The sequence below is a fragment of the Platichthys flesus genome, chromosome 1 (assembly GCF_949316205.1).
Source record: "Platichthys flesus chromosome 1, fPlaFle2.1, whole genome shotgun sequence".
NCBI lineage: Eukaryota > Metazoa > Chordata > Actinopteri > Pleuronectiformes > Pleuronectidae > Platichthys > Platichthys flesus.
Window position 1 is genome coordinate 19,617,582 of NC_084945.1, and position 18,725 is coordinate 19,636,306.

The window sequence follows — 18,725 nt, forward strand, 5'->3', positions numbered from 1 at the left end:
TTTACTAGCTAGCTATTGATAGGTAGTATAACTTAGCTATGCTACCTCATCGTTAGCTAATGTTAGCTAGCTTAAGGTTTTGGAGATCATTTTGGCGTGTCAATAGCCTGCTGCGGCCATTTTGTTGACAAAGAAACACATAGGGACACAAACGGTATAGTCATATCAGCTATGTGGGTCTACAACCAATGCTTCCAAACAACTGTGTTACCCCCTGAGGGTAAGTTTATTATAACCTCAAATCCAGGTATGAAATCATCTTGTTTTGCATCTGATTTCTTACATGAGGCATGAGGTCTCACTGTTGTGTCTCTGACGTTTATATTTGAACATATCCTCTATGCTACAACTCTTAGTGACGTGCACTTTAAACCAATTGAAGTTGCTCCTCCTCAGCCTGCGAGTATCTGTGTGTTTGTGTGGCAGCGTACCAGGTTCTCGTTGGTGAGCCGGGTGATCTCGTGCTGCAGGCTGGCTTCGATTCGGGCCTCCGGAGGCAGTTGGAGGTTCTGGGCCAAGAGCTGCTGCTGACGATTGTTCTCCTCCTTGACATTCTGCAGCTCGCCGCGCAACGACTCCACCTCATTATCGTGACCTCTCCGCTGAGTCTGCAGCTGGTGCTCCAGTAACCTGGGAGGTAAGTTTTGGGGTGGAGATGAGACCATGGAGGAGAGCAGAAGAAGAAAGGAGAGGGAGGAGGAGGCCCAGTGTGCACCACACAAGACAAGGAATGAGAAGGTAGATGATGAGAAGGAGGAGGAATGTGGTAAATGAGAGGATGAGGAGAAGTGGGTTTGAGGATGAGGACAGATAGGTATGCACAATGAAGGGAAGAAAGAAGAGGGAATGACAAGAGAGATACATGAGAGAAGAGGGAAAAATATTAGCAAACAGTGAGAGAGGAGGATTTCACCACAGTGATGCATGACAGCAGCATGTTGTGCAGACAGGTCCAGAAGCCCAGAGCGCAGCCTCTCTGAACACTTACTTTATTCTGTGCAGTCTTTAACATTCACACTCTTTACAAGTTGAACTGATCAGTATAAACCACACATCTGAAGATCGTGTGCTATCAAATGTCACTCTAATAGAGTTTGTAATAAATCTCTGGGTTTTTACCACTCTATCTGAAGACGGTAAACTGTTAGTGATAAAAAACAACCAATCGGTGGGCAAATCCACTTCTAGCATCCAAAGACGAGAACAACATTCAAGTATTAACATTGCAAACACTGTGTAAAGCAAGCTACAGGGAATACTAAGGTACATGGTGCTATAACATTTAAAAGGGGCTCATTTTATAAGTGAGTAAAACAAGGTTAGTAACAGGACGAAGACAAACTCTTATCTCATTGTATAAATGCAATGTACAAATCTAGATTTTCTGATTAAATGTGTATTGTGCACAACCTGGTTTCGTCCTATACAGGTGTGTTGTGCCAAAAACCTTGTTGTCTACCTTTGTAGGGACCGCTACTAATTCATAGATTAGTAATAATTTATAATTTTGAAACACACAAGTTTTCGATCACTGTTATTATAGCCACTAAGTATAAAATAATGGCTGTGTGGATTTTGCTTCCAAATCTGTAAAATGTTTGGATTAGTAGATAAGACTCTTGAGGTTCAACAATCTAATGCATTTTCCAAAAATGGCCAACAGTGCAGCTGGACAAAATAAATAGAACATATTGAAGTGAAGAGAAACAGCAGTCATCCAAAACATGTCATGCTCAAAGGTCACACTTGTGTTTGAAACACAGCAACACCTGATGGTCTCCTTTAAACCCTGATTAACCAGCCACAGCTCTCCGTCCTCATTCAGCTTATGGAAGTCTGGAGCAGCGGATCTGACCGACACACAACACAAAGCAACGTGAACAACACAAAGACAAAAATAAAGTGTGGGATGTCGGGGATAGGGGAGACGATGAAGGAGACGAGAATATTCCCACATTAATGAGACGTGTGTTAGTGTGTGTGTGTGTGTGCAGGCCCATCTAAGGTATAACCTTTCTATGAATCTGTGATGTGAATCTGTTTGTAATAGGAGTTTGTTTGACAAGTGATCATTATATTTTAATAACCTTGATACCAACAGATTGTTTAATTGCACCAATCGTGTATTTGTAGTCTGATGTGTATTGCTACTATACACTAAGCTCTACTTTATACCAGTGTGTCACTGAGTGAGTGAGTTAGTTCATGGTTTTTTGAGATGATGCCGACTGAACTTGTGTCAGTGTTTGAACAAAAAAAGGTCACAAGCAACAAAAAGAACAGCATGGGAGAAGCAGAGGAATAAACGCAGAGATGCTCAGCACATCACTTGGGGAAGCTGTGTTGTGTCCGTTAGGGTTGTTTATGAGATTACACAAAAACTACAGAATGGATTTCCTCTGAACTTGGTGGAAGAATGTGGTATTGGTCAGGAAAGAATCCATAAAACTTTGCAGCAGATCCGGAACACTTACTTTAACAATGTGAAGAACATGAACGTGAAGTTCACTGAATTCCCAGGGAATTCTCTGGTACATTTAGGGAACTGCTAACCTATGAGTGTGTGAGATTTGGACTGCTGGGTGTGAGGTATTCCCCTACTGAGGGCCATTCTAGTTATCAACGAGTTTTTGTTACTAAAGAACACTGTTCACATTGGTCTAATGGTCCATTGTTAATTACCTGCTGTAGTTATATCAGTAATATGTGTATTAAATTAAATGCCAGGATAATGTGTGTGTGTGGCAGGTGGCTGGCAGTGCTTCACATCTCTGCTCTGACAAACATTAAAAAAACACAAATAAACAGTAAGAGGATTATTTCATGCACTGTTCATGCCAAACTTATTCCAAAGATCTGAGACAAGCGGCCTACTACAACTGAATGAAACCTGGTGCACATTCAGTGTGTGAGGATTTCACTGTGTGACATGTTAAACTAGAACCGACAGTTGAATCCCTTTCAGCTCTGTTGCCTCCATGCTTTCATGCTCGACATTTTCTAACTACTGCACTGTGATTCCAGAGTTCTGCAACATTTCCAAAGGCAGATTCAAGCTGCTGCAGCTGGTAGCATTGTTCAGAGGTAAACCAGAAACTGTTTTGAGTCTGATCCCCCGGTAAGAGACTCTGCCTTTGTCAACGCCGAACTATGAAACAACATGCAAACCTGCAAACTTGACTCAAATGTTAAATTCACATTCCTTGACTGCAGTGAAACCAGTCAACCTTTTATTAAAGCACAAGTAATTCTAAACTGAACTGGAGCTGGAGCTGTTAGACACTTCTTCATGCCGTTAGGGTAGAAACTCCACGCAAAGCCACCCAAGCTTTCATCAGCACTACACTGTGGCATCAGCTGCTTCAGCTTCAGTAATATCAGTCATTCGTCAACGTTTCTAAACCCAGTTGAGCGAAAGCGTGGCCATGCATGCTCTGTTCCATGGTGCATAGGCCACGTCTCCTCTGTTACCTGAGCCTACTCAGGAGGTCACTGACTTCCAGCGGCTTACGCATGAACCTAGGAGATCTGCACAGGACAGAGAGGGGTTCACAAACACATACACACACGTATACATGCACCACTCAGACACCGTAGTTACACTGGGGCCTGGTTAACGAACAGAACACAAGTAAAATGGACTCAGAGGTCTACTGGCTGTAATAAAGTACCTGTTGGTGTCTTTGAGGCCAACATAAGCTTGTTTGATTTCATCAGCATCTTTCAGCTTAGACACGTCCTCGACATAGACAGACGGCTCTGTCATGGTCTCCTAGAACAAAGACGAGAGAGAGAGAAGTTAGTGGAGACATTAGTAGAAGTTATGACAAGGAAAGAGGAATAAACAAGAGAAACAACGATGCTACAGCTGCTTGTGAAGCTGCATCATGAACCACCACCAATCATCATCCTCATCACTTCCATACAGGTTAGGTGTATGAAAGAAGACGAGGGAGTCAGTATATCGCTGTGAGCAGTCAGCATGTGGTGTAAACGACTCCCTGCCAGCATCATTGTACCTGCTGGCTACGAGTGTCCTTTCACCCTGAGAGTCATGAGCCAGTCAGAGCCTCGGGCTCATACAGTGACAGGAAATCAAATGTCAGCTCAGCGCCCGCTGTCTATCTGGGCGAACATCACAGCGCCCCCTCTTTTTATAGCTTTCAGGACACAGCTTGTAGAGCAGAGGATCAGCTGATAACTTACATGTGCTAATAGTTTTGTGTTGCAGTGACAGAGCAGTGTAGGTAGAACCTGTTTGACAGTTTGATATGAAGTCAAGATCTTCACATTTCCTTAACAGGATGTCATTTAAAATGACTGTCATGTGCTAGTAGAAAATCTTTGAGCGCTTTTATTTTGTGCCATCATCAATCTCTGTACCGAGAACTAAACTACCAAATAAAAAATAAACAGATACGTTAATGTAGAAATACAGAAATATAGGAATCAATGTGTTGAAATAAATATATGAAAAAATACAGAAATAGCCAGTGAACAAATGCAAGTAGTCTATACATGCATTGAAAGGGACAAAGGCGAGACAGTTAAGACAATCAACCTTCATCCAGGGGACGACACAGTCTGCATGTAACGGCTGATCTGGTGTCAGAGCAACTGACTATTTTTCTGTGATTTTGTGTCTTCACCAGGACTACAGGGTTTGTTGAGTTTGTGTTTCACATTAATGTCTGTTCCGCACACTGTTCTGTCTTGGTCCCATTGAAAATTGTTAAAAATGGTAATTCCCATGATTTCATCAAGGGGTTTTGAACATTATGTTCAGATTAAATTCTTTGTGGTTAATACTTTCTCCAAAATGTCTCTTTTTACGTCAAAGTGAGTTAGTGATTCCTCACAGAGAACAGGTGTTTACCTCTTTCTTTTCAGAAAATTAAAACAGGAATAAAGTGTGGACAAGGGTAGAGGAGAAAGTTTTTTCATTCTACCTTGAGAATTAAATAAATTCCTGTTTTTAATTTCATAATGCTGACATTTAAATCTCAACTTTACAGTTGATATTGTTTTCCTGTACCTCAGCTAGAACCCAGCAGAAACTTTAGTATTAAGTTGAAGCCAATGTAAAATGTGAATATCCACCACTAAACAGTGAATACAGGATAATTCAGCCACAGATATCATGTCTTTGGTAGTGCTGGTCAGAGTTGCACTTGAGCAATCTGTACATTGATCCTTCAGTTGATAAATCTGGTTTGGTAACTAAACTGATTCTGTTGGATCAGATTTCTTGCCTAAGGAGTCTTTATAAACATACACACGTGATGGGAAAGTGTCAGACATTCATGCAGGATGCAGTTTGTGAACTCTACCTTCTCATCCTGTGGGGAGGCGTGGATGGAGGAGAGAAGGTGGAGACAGGTGAGTTAGACACAGTGAGGATAAAGTGAAAATATTTGCAACACTTTATGAACAACGTTAATGTGATTTCTGTTAACTGAAGAGCTCTCAGTATCGTTCAAATGTCAAAACATGTTTTGATTTTCATTGGTCTCAATGAAGTTAGGAAATTTCCCTGGACAACATGAACACAACATAACAGTTTTTATTAAATAGAACCGTTTTTTTATTCAAAAATGCAATAAAACTGATTTTTAGTCCAGGAAAGTTTTCAGACTAATTTCTTTGTGACCTTTTTGGGATACAGACAAACAGGCAAGCAGACTGACTGATGTGAAACATACACATGTGAGAAGGTGGCTGTAAACAAGCAGCATTCATCCACCAACGTCTACTGTAAACACACTGGTATGACTCCTTGTGAAGAAAACAGTGGCACCATGTAACTTAAGAAGAACCAACATGTTTGGTTACATGTGGATGATTACAGGCTGAACACTAACATATGAAAGGACAAAGGAAATGGAATGCCGTATTTACCTTGTGGTGCATGGCCTCCTTCTGGCTGACCAGCTGCGAGCGAAGGATCAGAACCTCCTCCTTTCGGACATCCAGCTCCTCACAGGAGGAGTTGAGCTGATCCAGCAGCACCTTGTAAGCAGGGGAGCCCGGGGCCCCGGAGTTTGTGGCAGCATTACCCAGCAGGCTTTGTCTCATCTCCGCAAGATTATGTTTAAGTTTCTTGTTCTCTGACTCCAGCTCCTGGCGCTGAGAGGTGAAAAGAGTCAGGGTTACAGTCGTAATAAAAGGTGGGAGAATGAGGCGTTCTGAACTTGCCTAGCTTCGGAATAAGCTGAAATGGATGTAGATCAGATGAACAGCGCATTATTGTTGATGCATTTCTACTTCACCCTGCTCTGACCACTTACCTTGAGCGACTCGTACTCCAGCTCTGCCCCTCGAGCCTTTTTAAACTCAACATCATCCTGAAACACAGCAAAAACCATGGTGATGAGTAAACCTGAATCATATCAATTACATCTGATGCTACTATCTTGGTATCACTACATGTTTACAGTCCTTTACCAAGGGGTTCACACACTAGAATGAAGCACATGACATTGACAGCTATATAAGTTGTTAGTAAAGTGATACATATCGGAGCTCTGTACCCTCGCTCTAGCCCGCTGGAACTGGTCCTCTTTGTTTTCCAGTTCGTTACGCAGCGACTGCTTTTCCTGCTCCAGTTCTGTGAGACGTTTCTGCAGCTTGAGTGTCAGTGAGGTATCTATTCCTCGTGTCACATCCTGCAAGACAAGGAAACATCAGGAGAGCATTTGTTCAGTAGAAAGTTTTAACAAACACCAAAGTTCTGGTTCAGGACAGTGTGACCTACACTGTGTTTCATTTGAATGTCCCTGTAATTTTTCCTCTTATTAAATGTGACTGTATTTAATTCCAACACTTACTTCGGCGGCACGGGAACCTTCCTCCAATTCGGCGTACTCTGAGTTGTAGGTGTACTCTGATTCGTTGCTGCTGTGGGTGGAATCTGTTCTCCTGTGGCCAGGCTTGGAAGCGTTCTTCATATAGAGAGAGAATCAACACTTTAGATCATTCAGAGTAAATTAACTAGACAGTTCTCTCTGGTGCATTGAATATATCAATCTATTGCTATCCATCACACACATTCAGAACATTTGCTGTGTCAATGTATTGTCTATTTCAGACGTAGACTGTATTGTCCCTGGGGCGGAATTTGTTTTCACAGTCATTTCAGTACTATCAACACATAAGGGCACATTTACAAACAAGACCAATTCACCGTGGCAGGTTATTTAGTGAAGCTCCCACTAAATCAGGCCCTTCTCCATTTAAGTGTTCGCAAGCAGAGTAGCATGAAAGGTGCACAACTATGTGTGAGTGTGCACATGAATAAGGTCAACCTCTCCTATATAGTGACAGTTTGAGTGTGCGTCTCTAACCGAGGCCAGAGTCCTCTCCTTCAGGTCGTCGTATTTCTCCTCGATGCGGCGGTGCTCTGTCAGCAGATTCTGGTAGCGAGATCGCTCCTCGTTCAGGTCCGTCTCCAGCTGCTGGGTCTGCTCTGCTATCACACGAGCCATTTTCTCTGATGAGACAAAAGCAGAAGAAGAAACGTTTTTTCACATGTTAAAACGTTTCTGCATGACACGTGACGGCCTGTATGATTAATTTGGTGATGTGATACCTGTCATCTGCTGACTCTGTTCCTGAATCGACCTGTTCAAGTCGTCCTTCTCCTTCTTCAGCAAACCATTCTGATCCTTCAGCTCCGAGACCATCTAAAACACACAAGCCATCCTTAAATCAGGTCTTGTGTAAACCAATGACAGTGCTGAACATTAAAATCATCTTACATCCATTCCAGACCTACTGTCTGATCTGGTTATTTCCCACATCTATCATCTAACACATCACTGAATCTGCATCTTATCAGACCCCCTACAACTCTTCTTTCTTCAAAATTACACATGTAAAGGGTTTATCAGGAAAACATTCCCCTAATGACCTTAACCTGAATTAAATGCAACTCCACCCGCCCAGCGCCTACTCCTAGCCCAACGAGCCAACAGCGCCACCTGCAGTTGAGGCGTCTTTTCCAGCTAGTGATTCCCCCACAGAGAAAATTCATTTCTTAGTTGTTTCAATACCTTTTTAGAGACTGGCTCTGTTTACTGCAGTGATGAAGTGGAAATACCACACTCAAAGTATGAGTTATATTAACATGTCCCAAGATGGAGTATGTACTTTAGTTGTTGGATAATTCAGTGCATCCCTTTTATCTTTTGAATTTGACACAATATCGCTGAGTTTCATCTGGTTTTGAAAAAAACACTGTAGCTCATACAGATCAGGAAAAAAACATAAAATAATCCAAGTGCACAATTTTGATGATTGGTAGTTTGGGTGTTTGAAAAAGAAGAAGAATGCTACAAAAAAACAAAGCTTAAGAAATACAAAGACCACACACAGTTGATTTGCTACCTAACTAACACACTACTCTATCTCCTGTGCTCACCTGACCCGGGGGAACTCTCCCCACTGTGTTCACAATGGGCCATTCTCCCCCTGGTTCGTTCTGCCTCCTACATTGGGGGAAAACCGTTTTCCTCTGGTGCCAATATCCATATACAGATAACAGTATTTGGGGATACGTTGTGTATTTCCACTAAACTATAGGAGGTTCTAATTATAAGGAGCCATTTCTATAGAGCTTTGTTTTAAATCAGTCATATGACATTCACAGTCTCACTTAAACTGAAAAACTGAGTAATGGGAATCAGACAGGAAGATTGACCTAGGGGATTCGAGAAAAGAAGCCCCTTCTTTTGTTATTTTTTCCTTAAAATTCAAATCCTAGTCCCTATTTCCCAGTAAAAAGGTTTCTATTCCAAGTAAATTAGCTAATTGTCTTGTTCTCAGATGAGGAGAAAATGGAGGAGAGGGAAAAGAACAGGTAACAGATGTGGATCCTTTCTTACTTTCTCCATTTCGCTCCTGTATGTCTGAGCCCAGTCCTCGATGGTCTTCTTCTCCTGCTGCGTCGTGCTCAGCTCCTTCCTCAGCCGCTCCAACTCCTCCTGCAGCGATGACACCTGTTTGGTTTTGGACTTGGCCTCCTCGTCCACCCCCCGCAGCCGATTGAGCTCGGTACGCATTTTCTCCTTTTCTGCTGAGGAGGCGGCCTCCTGACTGTTGAGCTTTTCGATGACCAACAGATTATCCTTGCTCTGGATAGAAGATATAATACACCAAATTAATCAATAAAAATAGATAAGATATCATGTAAAGTAAAATGATATCATGTCAAAACTCTCACCTGCGCGTCAATCTTCCTCTGCAGCTGCATGATCTTGTTCTCCATGCCTTTGTTGAGCTTCTTGAAATGCTCCACTGAGCGAGCCTCGATCTTCAGCTTCTTCAGCTGGCGCCTGGCCTTCATCCTGCGGAAGCAGCACTGCAGGTAGACGATGGAGTAGAGGCAGCGCTTGTACCAGCACCGAGCCAGCCAGCCACGAACAATTTTCTGAATGATCACCACTTTGTACTCCCGCACCAGCTATAGACACATAAAGAACCAGTGAAGGAGAGGCAGGGAGAAATTACAGCAGATTCTGTGGGGCTATGTTTTGCAGTGATTAGTGTGATAAGTGTCTTACCGCCTGGTACTTCAGCCTGGCTATATAACCTCTCAGGATCGTCTGCATGGCCAGGGCAGCAGCCTGCTTCTGCCTGTAGCGTTTCCTCTCCATGCACATCCTCTGGTACTTCTGGATGGTGGTGGCCGCCTGAGTGCGACGCATGAACTTGGCCAGGCTGAGTGGAGCCGAAAAATGCAAGTCTCAATCAACACATGAAAACTTATTTGAAAAATGTGAGCCTTTTTGTACATCAGTTAAAGAGGGTTCTAATGTCTTTGCACTCACCAGCGTGCCTGGTATCCTCTGGTGAACCTCTGGATGGTGATTGCTGCGCTGCGCTTGCGCAGGTACTTCTTGCGTGCCAGCCAGCAGCGGATGGTTTTCTGGATGCGGATGCAGGCAACACGCAACTTGTCTGCCCTCAACTTCTCAAGATATGCAACCTGGCCAGCCCTGAAGAAGATCTTAGTCTTACCAAACTGGTATTTATCTTGGTCCTGAGGGAAGACATGAACAGAGATCAGGGCTGAGACAAAGGTTTGATGGATGAAAAGAGACAGCAACAACACTACCAATAATAATTCTGAAAATGTTCAATTGTTCATTTGATGAAGAAAAGTGAAACACAGTCTGACCTCCACTAGTTTCTCCAGAACATTTCTACAGGTCAACTTTTTGTCTTGAAGCACGTCCTTCTGCTTCATTAGCACTCTGTAACGACTGAAGAACTCCTGGTATGTCCATCTGTAAGAGACACACACACACACACAATTTAGACAGAGGAAAATAACTTCGCTGGCTGACATTATCAAAGGCACTGTATATAGATTAATATATTGGCGTCTCTGAGAAACGTCAGTGTTCTGGGATGCACGGAGCCAGTACCTAGATGGGAAACCTGCAGCAGAGATGCGGATGGTTTCCAGGACACCACAGGCTCGGAGCTGCTGCACGGCACGTTTAGGATCAAACCTGTCGACAGCAAATCATCAAAGTCAATATGGCCTGTGGTAATTCCAACTGAGATTATAGTGAATAATAATGAGCACAATGTAGGAACAAAAATCTCAGGAAATATGTAATTTTAACAATTTATCAAAACTGCAATTTAAATCAATAATGACAGGGTAACCAGTATCTAAAATCTAAACCGAGAATATGAGGAAGCTTAAATTTGGAGACAAAATAATAAAATTATACTACTGCAGAATAACAGTTAACCTGAGATTGTGTGTTACTTTTTAAATTAAAAGGGGGTGTAGATACATCAGAAAAAGGGAGGAGACTTACGTGAAGCCCAGCTTGAAGTCGTTGGGTTTGATGCAGCGGACGTAATGTGGAGTGGTTGCATTCAAAGTCCCCATCAGCATTTGCAGAGAGTTACGAAACTACAAGAGAGGAACCCCACCATCATCAACACAAACAACATCATCATCATCAATATAAAAAAAAACATTTAATGCTAATAGATGTTAGTGCTTATGGTGGATTAGGACTGGATTAAAACTTGAGTTACCAAAATTAACAGATTTTGATATAACTTCTATGATCTATAAATACAGTGGGGTCTAACAGTAAACATGGTCTTGGAGGCAAGAACGTCACTGTCTCTACACTGTGAGCAGACATGTCAATTTCACAACAGCATCAATCTAAATCATAAAACAGTGGAGAGATGATTGACCTGGCAGCCGACAGTCTTCTTGTGCTCCTTGCTGCTCGTCTCCCGACCCTTGTCAGGTTTGATGCTGAGGCGGGTGCGACCTCCCGTCCCAGCGACCTGACCAGTGGGACTTGTTGCCTTCTCCTCGTCCTGAAACAGCTCCACCAGCAGGTCAAACTGGGAACAGCGACAAATACAGTCAGAGACAGAACAGCTGAGGGCATCGTTACACATTGTAGGCACGTTGCATTTCAAATAAACTTCAGAGCAACTACTTCTGATCACACGACAAAAAATGTGTACAGTAGTAACTGTGTCGCCCATATAGGCAAAGCATATTGAGGATTTACTTCAATTTATAAAACTCAACATACACTTTGAGTAATAATGTGTAAACACAAATTGATTTGAGTAACTTCGTCAACATTTCCACACAGAAATCAGCTGAAATGCCGTTTGACAGTCGACAGAGATGATGAGTGAGTAGATGTCACTTGATTTGTTGATTAGCTTTGATTCAACTCAATCACAGACACTTGTTATTATGTTATATGAAGCCAATTCAAATGATGAAAGGTTATGTTTTCTTCATATATGACATTGTGATGTAGCCATATATGACCGCATGGCTTCATTTAGCCATGAAGTCATGACACAGATATTATTATGTAGAATGTATGGCCTTTAGTAAAGCATGTCAGTCATGTTCCATATAACACTGGTTATATGAGGAGGATGCTGTGTTATGTGCAGGTTCAGGTCCTCCCGCTGTGCTCCGAGCGGCGTCATGCTGCTTCTCTCTCCACCTTCATTGAGCCGGACGACCAGAGCCACAAAGGCTTTCACGTGCTGCTCGCTCTCAGCATCGCTCTGAAAACATGAAGAATCCCTCCTTCCTTTGTCCGTTTCCATTACATCCAATCCCCCTTTCTCCTCCCAGAGTGCCTTTAGTGTTGCCCATGCAGCAAACAAAAGTCAAAAACACACACACACACGCACAACCTAAACCCCCTCAGTGGTGTTAGAAGAGATTCAACTCAGTGCCGGAAAAGAGACGAGGAAGGAGGAAAGAAAAAAGGAGCTGAAGGAAGAGCTACAGACAGCCCAGCGTTATCAGAACGCCTCTGTTTACCTTCTGCTGGCAGGGAAGGGTTGTCATGATGAGGACAGAAACAAACATATATGGACAACATATGGAGACACAGTGACAACACAAACAAAATGACAATAAAAGAAAGAGGTTAAAGAAACCAAAAACCAAAAGTTCAAAATCATTACAATCCCCATCACAGGCCAGAGTACACAATCTGAAAGGGAAATAAAACCAGGCAAATGATGGGAAGTGCATGATGGGATGATGAGTTTTGATCAGATCCAACTCAAAACACTTTGAGGAGTATTTCAACTGAATTCAAAGCCATTGATTGAAACACGACTGCACAAGAGTGGCTGATATTGTTTCTGCTGTGATTTAGTCAACGTTTACAGATCATTTTGCATCCAGGGAAATAATAATGCTTTATGCATTCTCCTGTAAGATGGAGGTCAACAGTTTATCAGGGTTTTCACCTGGATGCAGACAGAGAATGAGTCAGAGTACTGTAGAGCTAAGTCCTCTGTGGAGAGCTGATGCAGGTCGGTGCTGTGAAATAGAACAGTGTTGCATCCAGACAACACATGATGACATTAATGAATCTGTGTGTTACCCTTCAGACTTTTCCCCTTTGTGAGATATTCTGCTCAGCCAATTTCAAATACAACACATGAATCATAATTGCCTGGAGAAGAATTTAAATGTTTTTTGTTTAAAATATTTGTCTGACAAGAATTACTATCTTCACATGTAAATCTCCTGAAGAGGAAACCATTTAATTACAATCGTTTGAGTCCCACTGATCTCCATGGCGACAGTCAGATTACATGTATTTGTTTCTGTGTGTGTGTGTGTGTGTGTGTTTGTGTTAAGGGGTTGTGTTAGAGGTTAGAGCAGACAGTATCTCAGCTCTTACCCAGCTCTGCTCGTGTTGAAGTCTATAAGAAAACAGACGAAGGTCACTGAGTATTTTGAAGGAACACACTTAACGTGTGTGTGTGTGTGTGTGTGTGTGTGTGTGTGTGTGTGTGCAGCCAAAATTAAAACCAAGGATTTAAAAGGCTTAGGCCCTTTTTGACCCCGGATTTTACCCAAGACTAAGACCAACAACATGCTGATGTGGAGTCAGATCTGATCTGACATGTTTAACAGCATCTGCACATGCATTTTTCCCCAGGAATGTACAGAGAGAATGTAACGGATATAGACTATAGTAGTATAGTCTATATAAAGTGTATTTATGTTAAATTATGGAATATTATTATCTTTTCACGTCATGTGAAAGCATTAAATAAGTTATGGTGTGTTGTGCTCTATGGATCATGTTTAACCTATTGACCTAATTTGTATGTGCATTTTTGTGTGTGTGTTTGTGTGTGTGTTCACTTTTGTCTTTTTATCTGTAAACAAAAACATCGATGAAAATCTGGAACGAGAATACATTTTCACTGCAGAATTCAACACAATCTCCAATTGGCCAGTGGAGGGCGCTGCTTCCCTAATCCCTCAGTTTAAGTATGGTCAAATGTTGTGTTTTTGAGACTAGGTGCCACAGATTCAGGCTTCTTTTGACGCAATGGAAACATTCACTCATCCTTTACAGTACTTGTATCTCTGCTACCTCGTCAGGACCTGCTCTTCAGTTCTACACTGTAATGTAGAGTAGACGTGTGTCAGTTTTTGTGCGCCTCACCTTGCTGGCCTTCAGCACGTTGATCTGCTCTTCATTCACAGTGTCCTTGTTCTTCTCCAAGAAACCGTCACACTGGTACTCGACCTGCTCGACAACAACACAGCAGAGCTTGTGTTACATGTTAGCTTTGCTTGTTTGTTAGTGATACTCCACTTCTAAAAATGTTAACCTTAACTTGTATCCATATGACTGGCAGAGATGATACAAGGCCCAACAGTCCCATTGTGAAACTACATTTATAGTCACTAGACTTTTATAGATCTGGAAAATGTAATAAAGCCCTCTCTCACTTTGTTAAAGACAGTGGAATGAAATTCCAGCCCCTTGATCCAGATCATCGCAAAAATGTAATGTTTTCCTGACCCAGGTTAGGTAGTAATCTGTCCTGTGTTTTTTGTGTAATGCTGCAAATTGAAAGACCAACAAACAAACCAAGATGAAAACATGACCTCCTAGGCAGAGGTAACAATGTTTTCATTGAGGTGACAGTTTTCTAGACAAAGACGATGAGGTCTGCGGGGGAGGTTAGACATTGCTAAACCTCTTGATACATTTTATTTTAAAACACAAAGATCAACTGTTGGTTTCTCTGCAATTTTTAAGGTCTCGACCTTATTATGGAAAGTGCTTTGAGATAATGTATATATCAATCGCTACACAACTAAAGAAATCTTTTCATTGGATCAAATTTGATTATGAAGAGACCACCTGGGAAAGCCAACATTAGTCCTTGACCCGTTTATGAGTAACTCTACAGTGAAGATCTAAAAATAGATATGATAAATAACACTCTGTCAAACCTCATTAGAATATATAAAATATATTACACTAAACTGAATTACATCAGCATACAGATGTTAGGTGCCCTTCGGTATGAAAACAGTGATGATAATAAAAATCATCTATCCTGCAGCTATTCCTAAAAATATCTCACATCAGCACTGCAGCAGCCATTGCAGCCGGTCAGTCCTGAAATATTATCTGTGCAGCTCGAAAGGCAAAGTGCAACACAACACACTAATCCTTCAAACCCACACCTGCCACACCATCACATTTCCAGCTCAGTGAGAACAGTATTAAAGTCTAAAATACCAAAGGAATGAATGACACCACTCAGTGTCTTACTCAGCATCTTAAGAAGGGACCCATGAAAAACTCTGGGCTAAAAGGACTTAATGCATGAAACAAAAAATATGTTGTGTTTTCAGCTGAAACAATAAAAATGTATCAATAGATCAGATGGTAAAGAAAGATTCCCAATGGAATTATTATTTTTTTCATTCGTCTTTCTTGTCTGTGTTTTTTGTAATATATTTTTTTATCAGTGGAAAAAAGAATTACCAAAAAATACAGACTGTCAGTCTACGATGAATGCTTTGAACACATGGATCAAACACAGCGTTGGTCAGTCCCACCTTGTCAGCGAAGTGTTGGATGATGAAGGCGCGGTTGGACATGCGTGGCTTCTCAAACAGGGAGCAGGTTTTCAGATGGGTGTTGTACAGTTTCTGAGCCCAGGTATCATCTGAACCTCTCGGCATCTGACAAACAAAGAGAGAAAACACAGAGGAATCAAACTTTACATTTTAATTCAGACTTCAATATATAGAGTTGCTATATTTCATGACATCAAGTTTTTCTACAACTCTTTTTAATAAACCTTCCTTTGCATTTCTTTCCCTGCGAGTGCATTCCACTGCAATAATGTCAGAAACGCGGCCCACCTCAAATGTCAACAGTCTATAAAATGACCTTGTGGTGGTTATGAGCCACAGAGAGATTAGTTAAGACTGTGAGATATCTGGCTGAGATCTGAGAGTGTGTAGGTGGAACAGATATGAATCTGCACTCGACACCGAGAGCTGACCTGTTTTTGACTGTTACCACTATAATATTTTACACACTGAAAATAAACCCAACATTAACACCAGTGCTGTGTAAGCTGTGTGAATCCTTTACTTACAAATAAAAAGAGAAAAACCCAATCAAAACTGTCAAATAGATTAGACTATATTTAATTACGATCAACTGCCAATCACCAAATATCGTGGTAAAAAAAATAACCTGAAAAGATGGGGATTGAGGAGCATTGAGAGAAGCTCATGACTGCTCATTATGGGTTTCCTTATTGCACGTGAACTTTGATTTGAATATGTAGGTGTTGGAGGTGTAGTGAGGGTGAAAATTTTAAAAATAAAATATTCTTAAGTCTCTTGACTTAACTTTAATCGCATGGTCTCAACATATCCTACTTGTGTGACAAGTGTTAACAAGTCATCGAGTCTTATACAATTATATAGTTCTCATACCAAAGCATACTCTTGTTAAAAGACAGATTAAAGATGCGCTTTTAAGACGATGAACGATCTGTATAAACTCTATTGTTTTACACAGAACTGTAAAAACATGTAAAAAAGTCAATTGTAAGGAAAGCAAATGTGATGTGTAAGCAGGAACGCTTTTATAATGAATCAAATTGTATATATTTCAGCCGACTGTATCAAAAGTACTTTGCACTCCTCGTCCAACAGGTCCAGGATTCCCATCTTGGCTTCTATGAGGTTGATGCAGGGCTGATTGTCGTAGAAGTCAATCAAAGTCCAGGGGATCTGCTCCTTCATGTACTCCTCCTGCTCCAGCTTGAACACGTGCTGTTCACAAACACACACACACAGGCATACATTTAATAAACAGAATCCAACATGGTACATCAGTGACTATAAAGTGCAGTCCAACAGAATAAACACGCTGCTCACCATGTTGAATTGTTGCTGGAGTTTCTCATTAGCGTAGTTGATACAGAATTGCTCGAAGCTGTTGGTCTCAAACGTCTCAAACCTGGTGAGGGAGAAGAGTGGATGAAACCAGCCGATCAAACCTTTGACAAGGTTAACTTAGTTATTAGGTCAAATTTAATCATTATTTGGACAAATTATTGGATTGACTGGAGTTATTTGGGGGGGCAGACTGTGAAATTTACAGTGACAGTTAAAGTAACCATTGAGTATATGATAATGTCTTAATTCATCACTTTTCAGAAACTAATCCCTGACTGACAAAGAGGAGCCATACCCATAAATGTCGAGGACGCCGATGAAGGAGTGCTGTTTGAAATTAGTGATCAGAGCCTTGTTGACGTGCCCTACGATCCAGTTGAAGAGCTTGGCGTAGATATGTTTGGAGAGCGCGTCACGGTTGTTGGTGGCCTGTAGACGAGGGAGGGTCTTGATATAAGTCTCGTTGGCCGTCTTCAGCTTCCTGTGGCACAGCCACTGAGACATGTCCTGGTAGGTCACGCCCACCAGCTCGCAGAACGCAGTCAGGTGGCTATTGTTTGGCTGAAGAAGAAGAAAAAATTGAAGTTAATAACAGGAAGAGATAATCTCATGTCAGCAGCATGTAGAGGTTTCACCTGAGTGCTGTTTAATGCAGAACTAGAGGAAATAGAGTGGAAATGAATGCAGCACTTCAACATGAGTCATGGAGGTCAGTTAAGTCAAATTAACTTTTGTTCTAAACTGAACATAATGTGACTGTGAGCACGAGAACAGTAAAGACAAGAGGACAAGTCTTCAAATAAAGACTGAAAAACCAGAGCTGAAAATGTTCCGAAATTATGCCAAATATTACACAACTGATTCACCCATGTCAGAGTGACAGTGAAAGTTAGTACTGAATAATAAACGTTATCCTCACAGCAATGATGCTGCTGTCTGAATCTCTGTCCTTTATTTCCACGTTTCCAAGATGAAGAATCGCAGCCAAAACCTGGAACAGGCCCATCTGATAGGACTCATTGATACCTGCAGACCAACACACACAGACACACACAGACACTCAGGTTACACTGATACTTAGAACTGAGGAAGTTGAGAATGTTGACACTACGCTCCTGAAAATTTCCTTTTATTTTCCTTCTTTGTCCTATATTCGGAAATTTAGCTTAAAGTGATCAGCTGGTCTCGTAAAGTTACACATTTTAACAAGGACCAACAGAAAAAAGCATTTCTACATTACATTGCAATTTCAAAGTGATGATGCCAACTGTACGTCTTTATATTTCTGTTCAGTATTTATAATTTTCCTTATTTATTGTCTATAATGTGTGAGTTGTTGTTGACAATAACTGATATTCAAACTACCCCTCATGGTTAAAAAAAAAAAAAATCTAATATCTGAGTGACTTAATCTTTTTTCAATATCCTAAAATATTCTCCCATTCAACCCTAACGTTTCTTGCCTGGTGCTCATATGTACATGATTAGACTCTTGGGTAACAGATTCCAGCACGTAGAGCAGTGTGATGTGTTTGTTACCGAGCAGCGTGAAGGCATTGCGAGTCGTGCAAAGTTCCTTGGTGTCATCCACACCGTCGATGACGGGGCTGCGGCCCTGCCTTGTGTACAGGAAGTCGTTTGCACTGCCTGATGGAGAGAAAGCAAATTAATTCAAGAAATCACCATCATGTCTGAGATTTCAAATTCTAACAGACAAGTGAATTCAGAAAGGAGACAATTTCCATCATGTCTGACAGACACACACACACAAACACTCATGTTCACACTCACACCCTTGCACGTGAAATTAACACTTTCTATGTAAAAAAGAATTAACCAGTTTCTTCATATACACTTTACTCTGAATTAAGGCATGACCCGTTGCCTGGCAACATGAGGCACTAACTTGGCTTTGACAACCACTTAATTTACTGAGCCAGGAAGTCCACAGGAGAGG

The 18,725-nt window shown here is 41.5% G+C and overlaps 1 protein-coding gene across 3 annotated transcripts in view; it reads right to left on the bottom strand.

Moving 5' to 3' along the window:
• myo5aa (myosin VAa) overlaps positions 1-18,725 on the bottom strand; it is a 49,406-nt gene that overhangs the window by 8,212 nt on the left and 22,469 nt on the right. For 2 of the 3 annotated variants that reach the window (XM_062388402.1, XM_062388394.1), the window contains exons 8-30: positions 18,308-18,415; positions 17,688-17,794; positions 17,064-17,329; positions 16,748-16,829; positions 16,502-16,642; positions 15,407-15,532; positions 13,992-14,075; positions 11,227-11,382; positions 10,833-10,930; positions 10,428-10,514; positions 10,178-10,286; positions 9,828-10,039; positions 9,561-9,717; positions 9,221-9,460; positions 8,883-9,131; positions 7,589-7,682; positions 7,344-7,489; positions 6,828-6,941; positions 6,531-6,665; positions 6,288-6,344; positions 5,899-6,126; positions 3,672-3,772; positions 432-630 (exon numbers count right to left, since the gene is read on the bottom strand). In XM_062388402.1, the coding sequence (XP_062244386.1) occupies positions 432-630; positions 3,672-3,772; positions 5,899-6,126; positions 6,288-6,344; positions 6,531-6,665; positions 6,828-6,941; positions 7,344-7,489; positions 7,589-7,682; positions 8,883-9,131; positions 9,221-9,460; positions 9,561-9,717; positions 9,828-10,039; positions 10,178-10,286; positions 10,428-10,514; positions 10,833-10,930; positions 11,227-11,382; positions 13,992-14,075; positions 15,407-15,532; positions 16,502-16,642; positions 16,748-16,829; positions 17,064-17,329; positions 17,688-17,794; positions 18,308-18,415 (3,296 nt within the window). Of the gene's footprint in view, positions 1-431; positions 631-1,769; positions 1,851-3,471; positions 3,529-3,671; positions 3,773-5,898; positions 6,127-6,287; positions 6,345-6,530; positions 6,666-6,827; positions 6,942-7,343; positions 7,490-7,588; positions 7,683-8,882; positions 9,132-9,220; positions 9,461-9,560; positions 9,718-9,827; positions 10,040-10,177; positions 10,287-10,427; positions 10,515-10,832; positions 10,931-11,226; positions 11,383-13,991; positions 14,076-15,406; positions 15,533-16,501; positions 16,643-16,747; positions 16,830-17,063; positions 17,330-17,687; positions 17,795-18,307; positions 18,416-18,725 lie in introns of all 3 variants that reach the window. The other variant, XM_062388411.1, reaches the window with a different exon arrangement.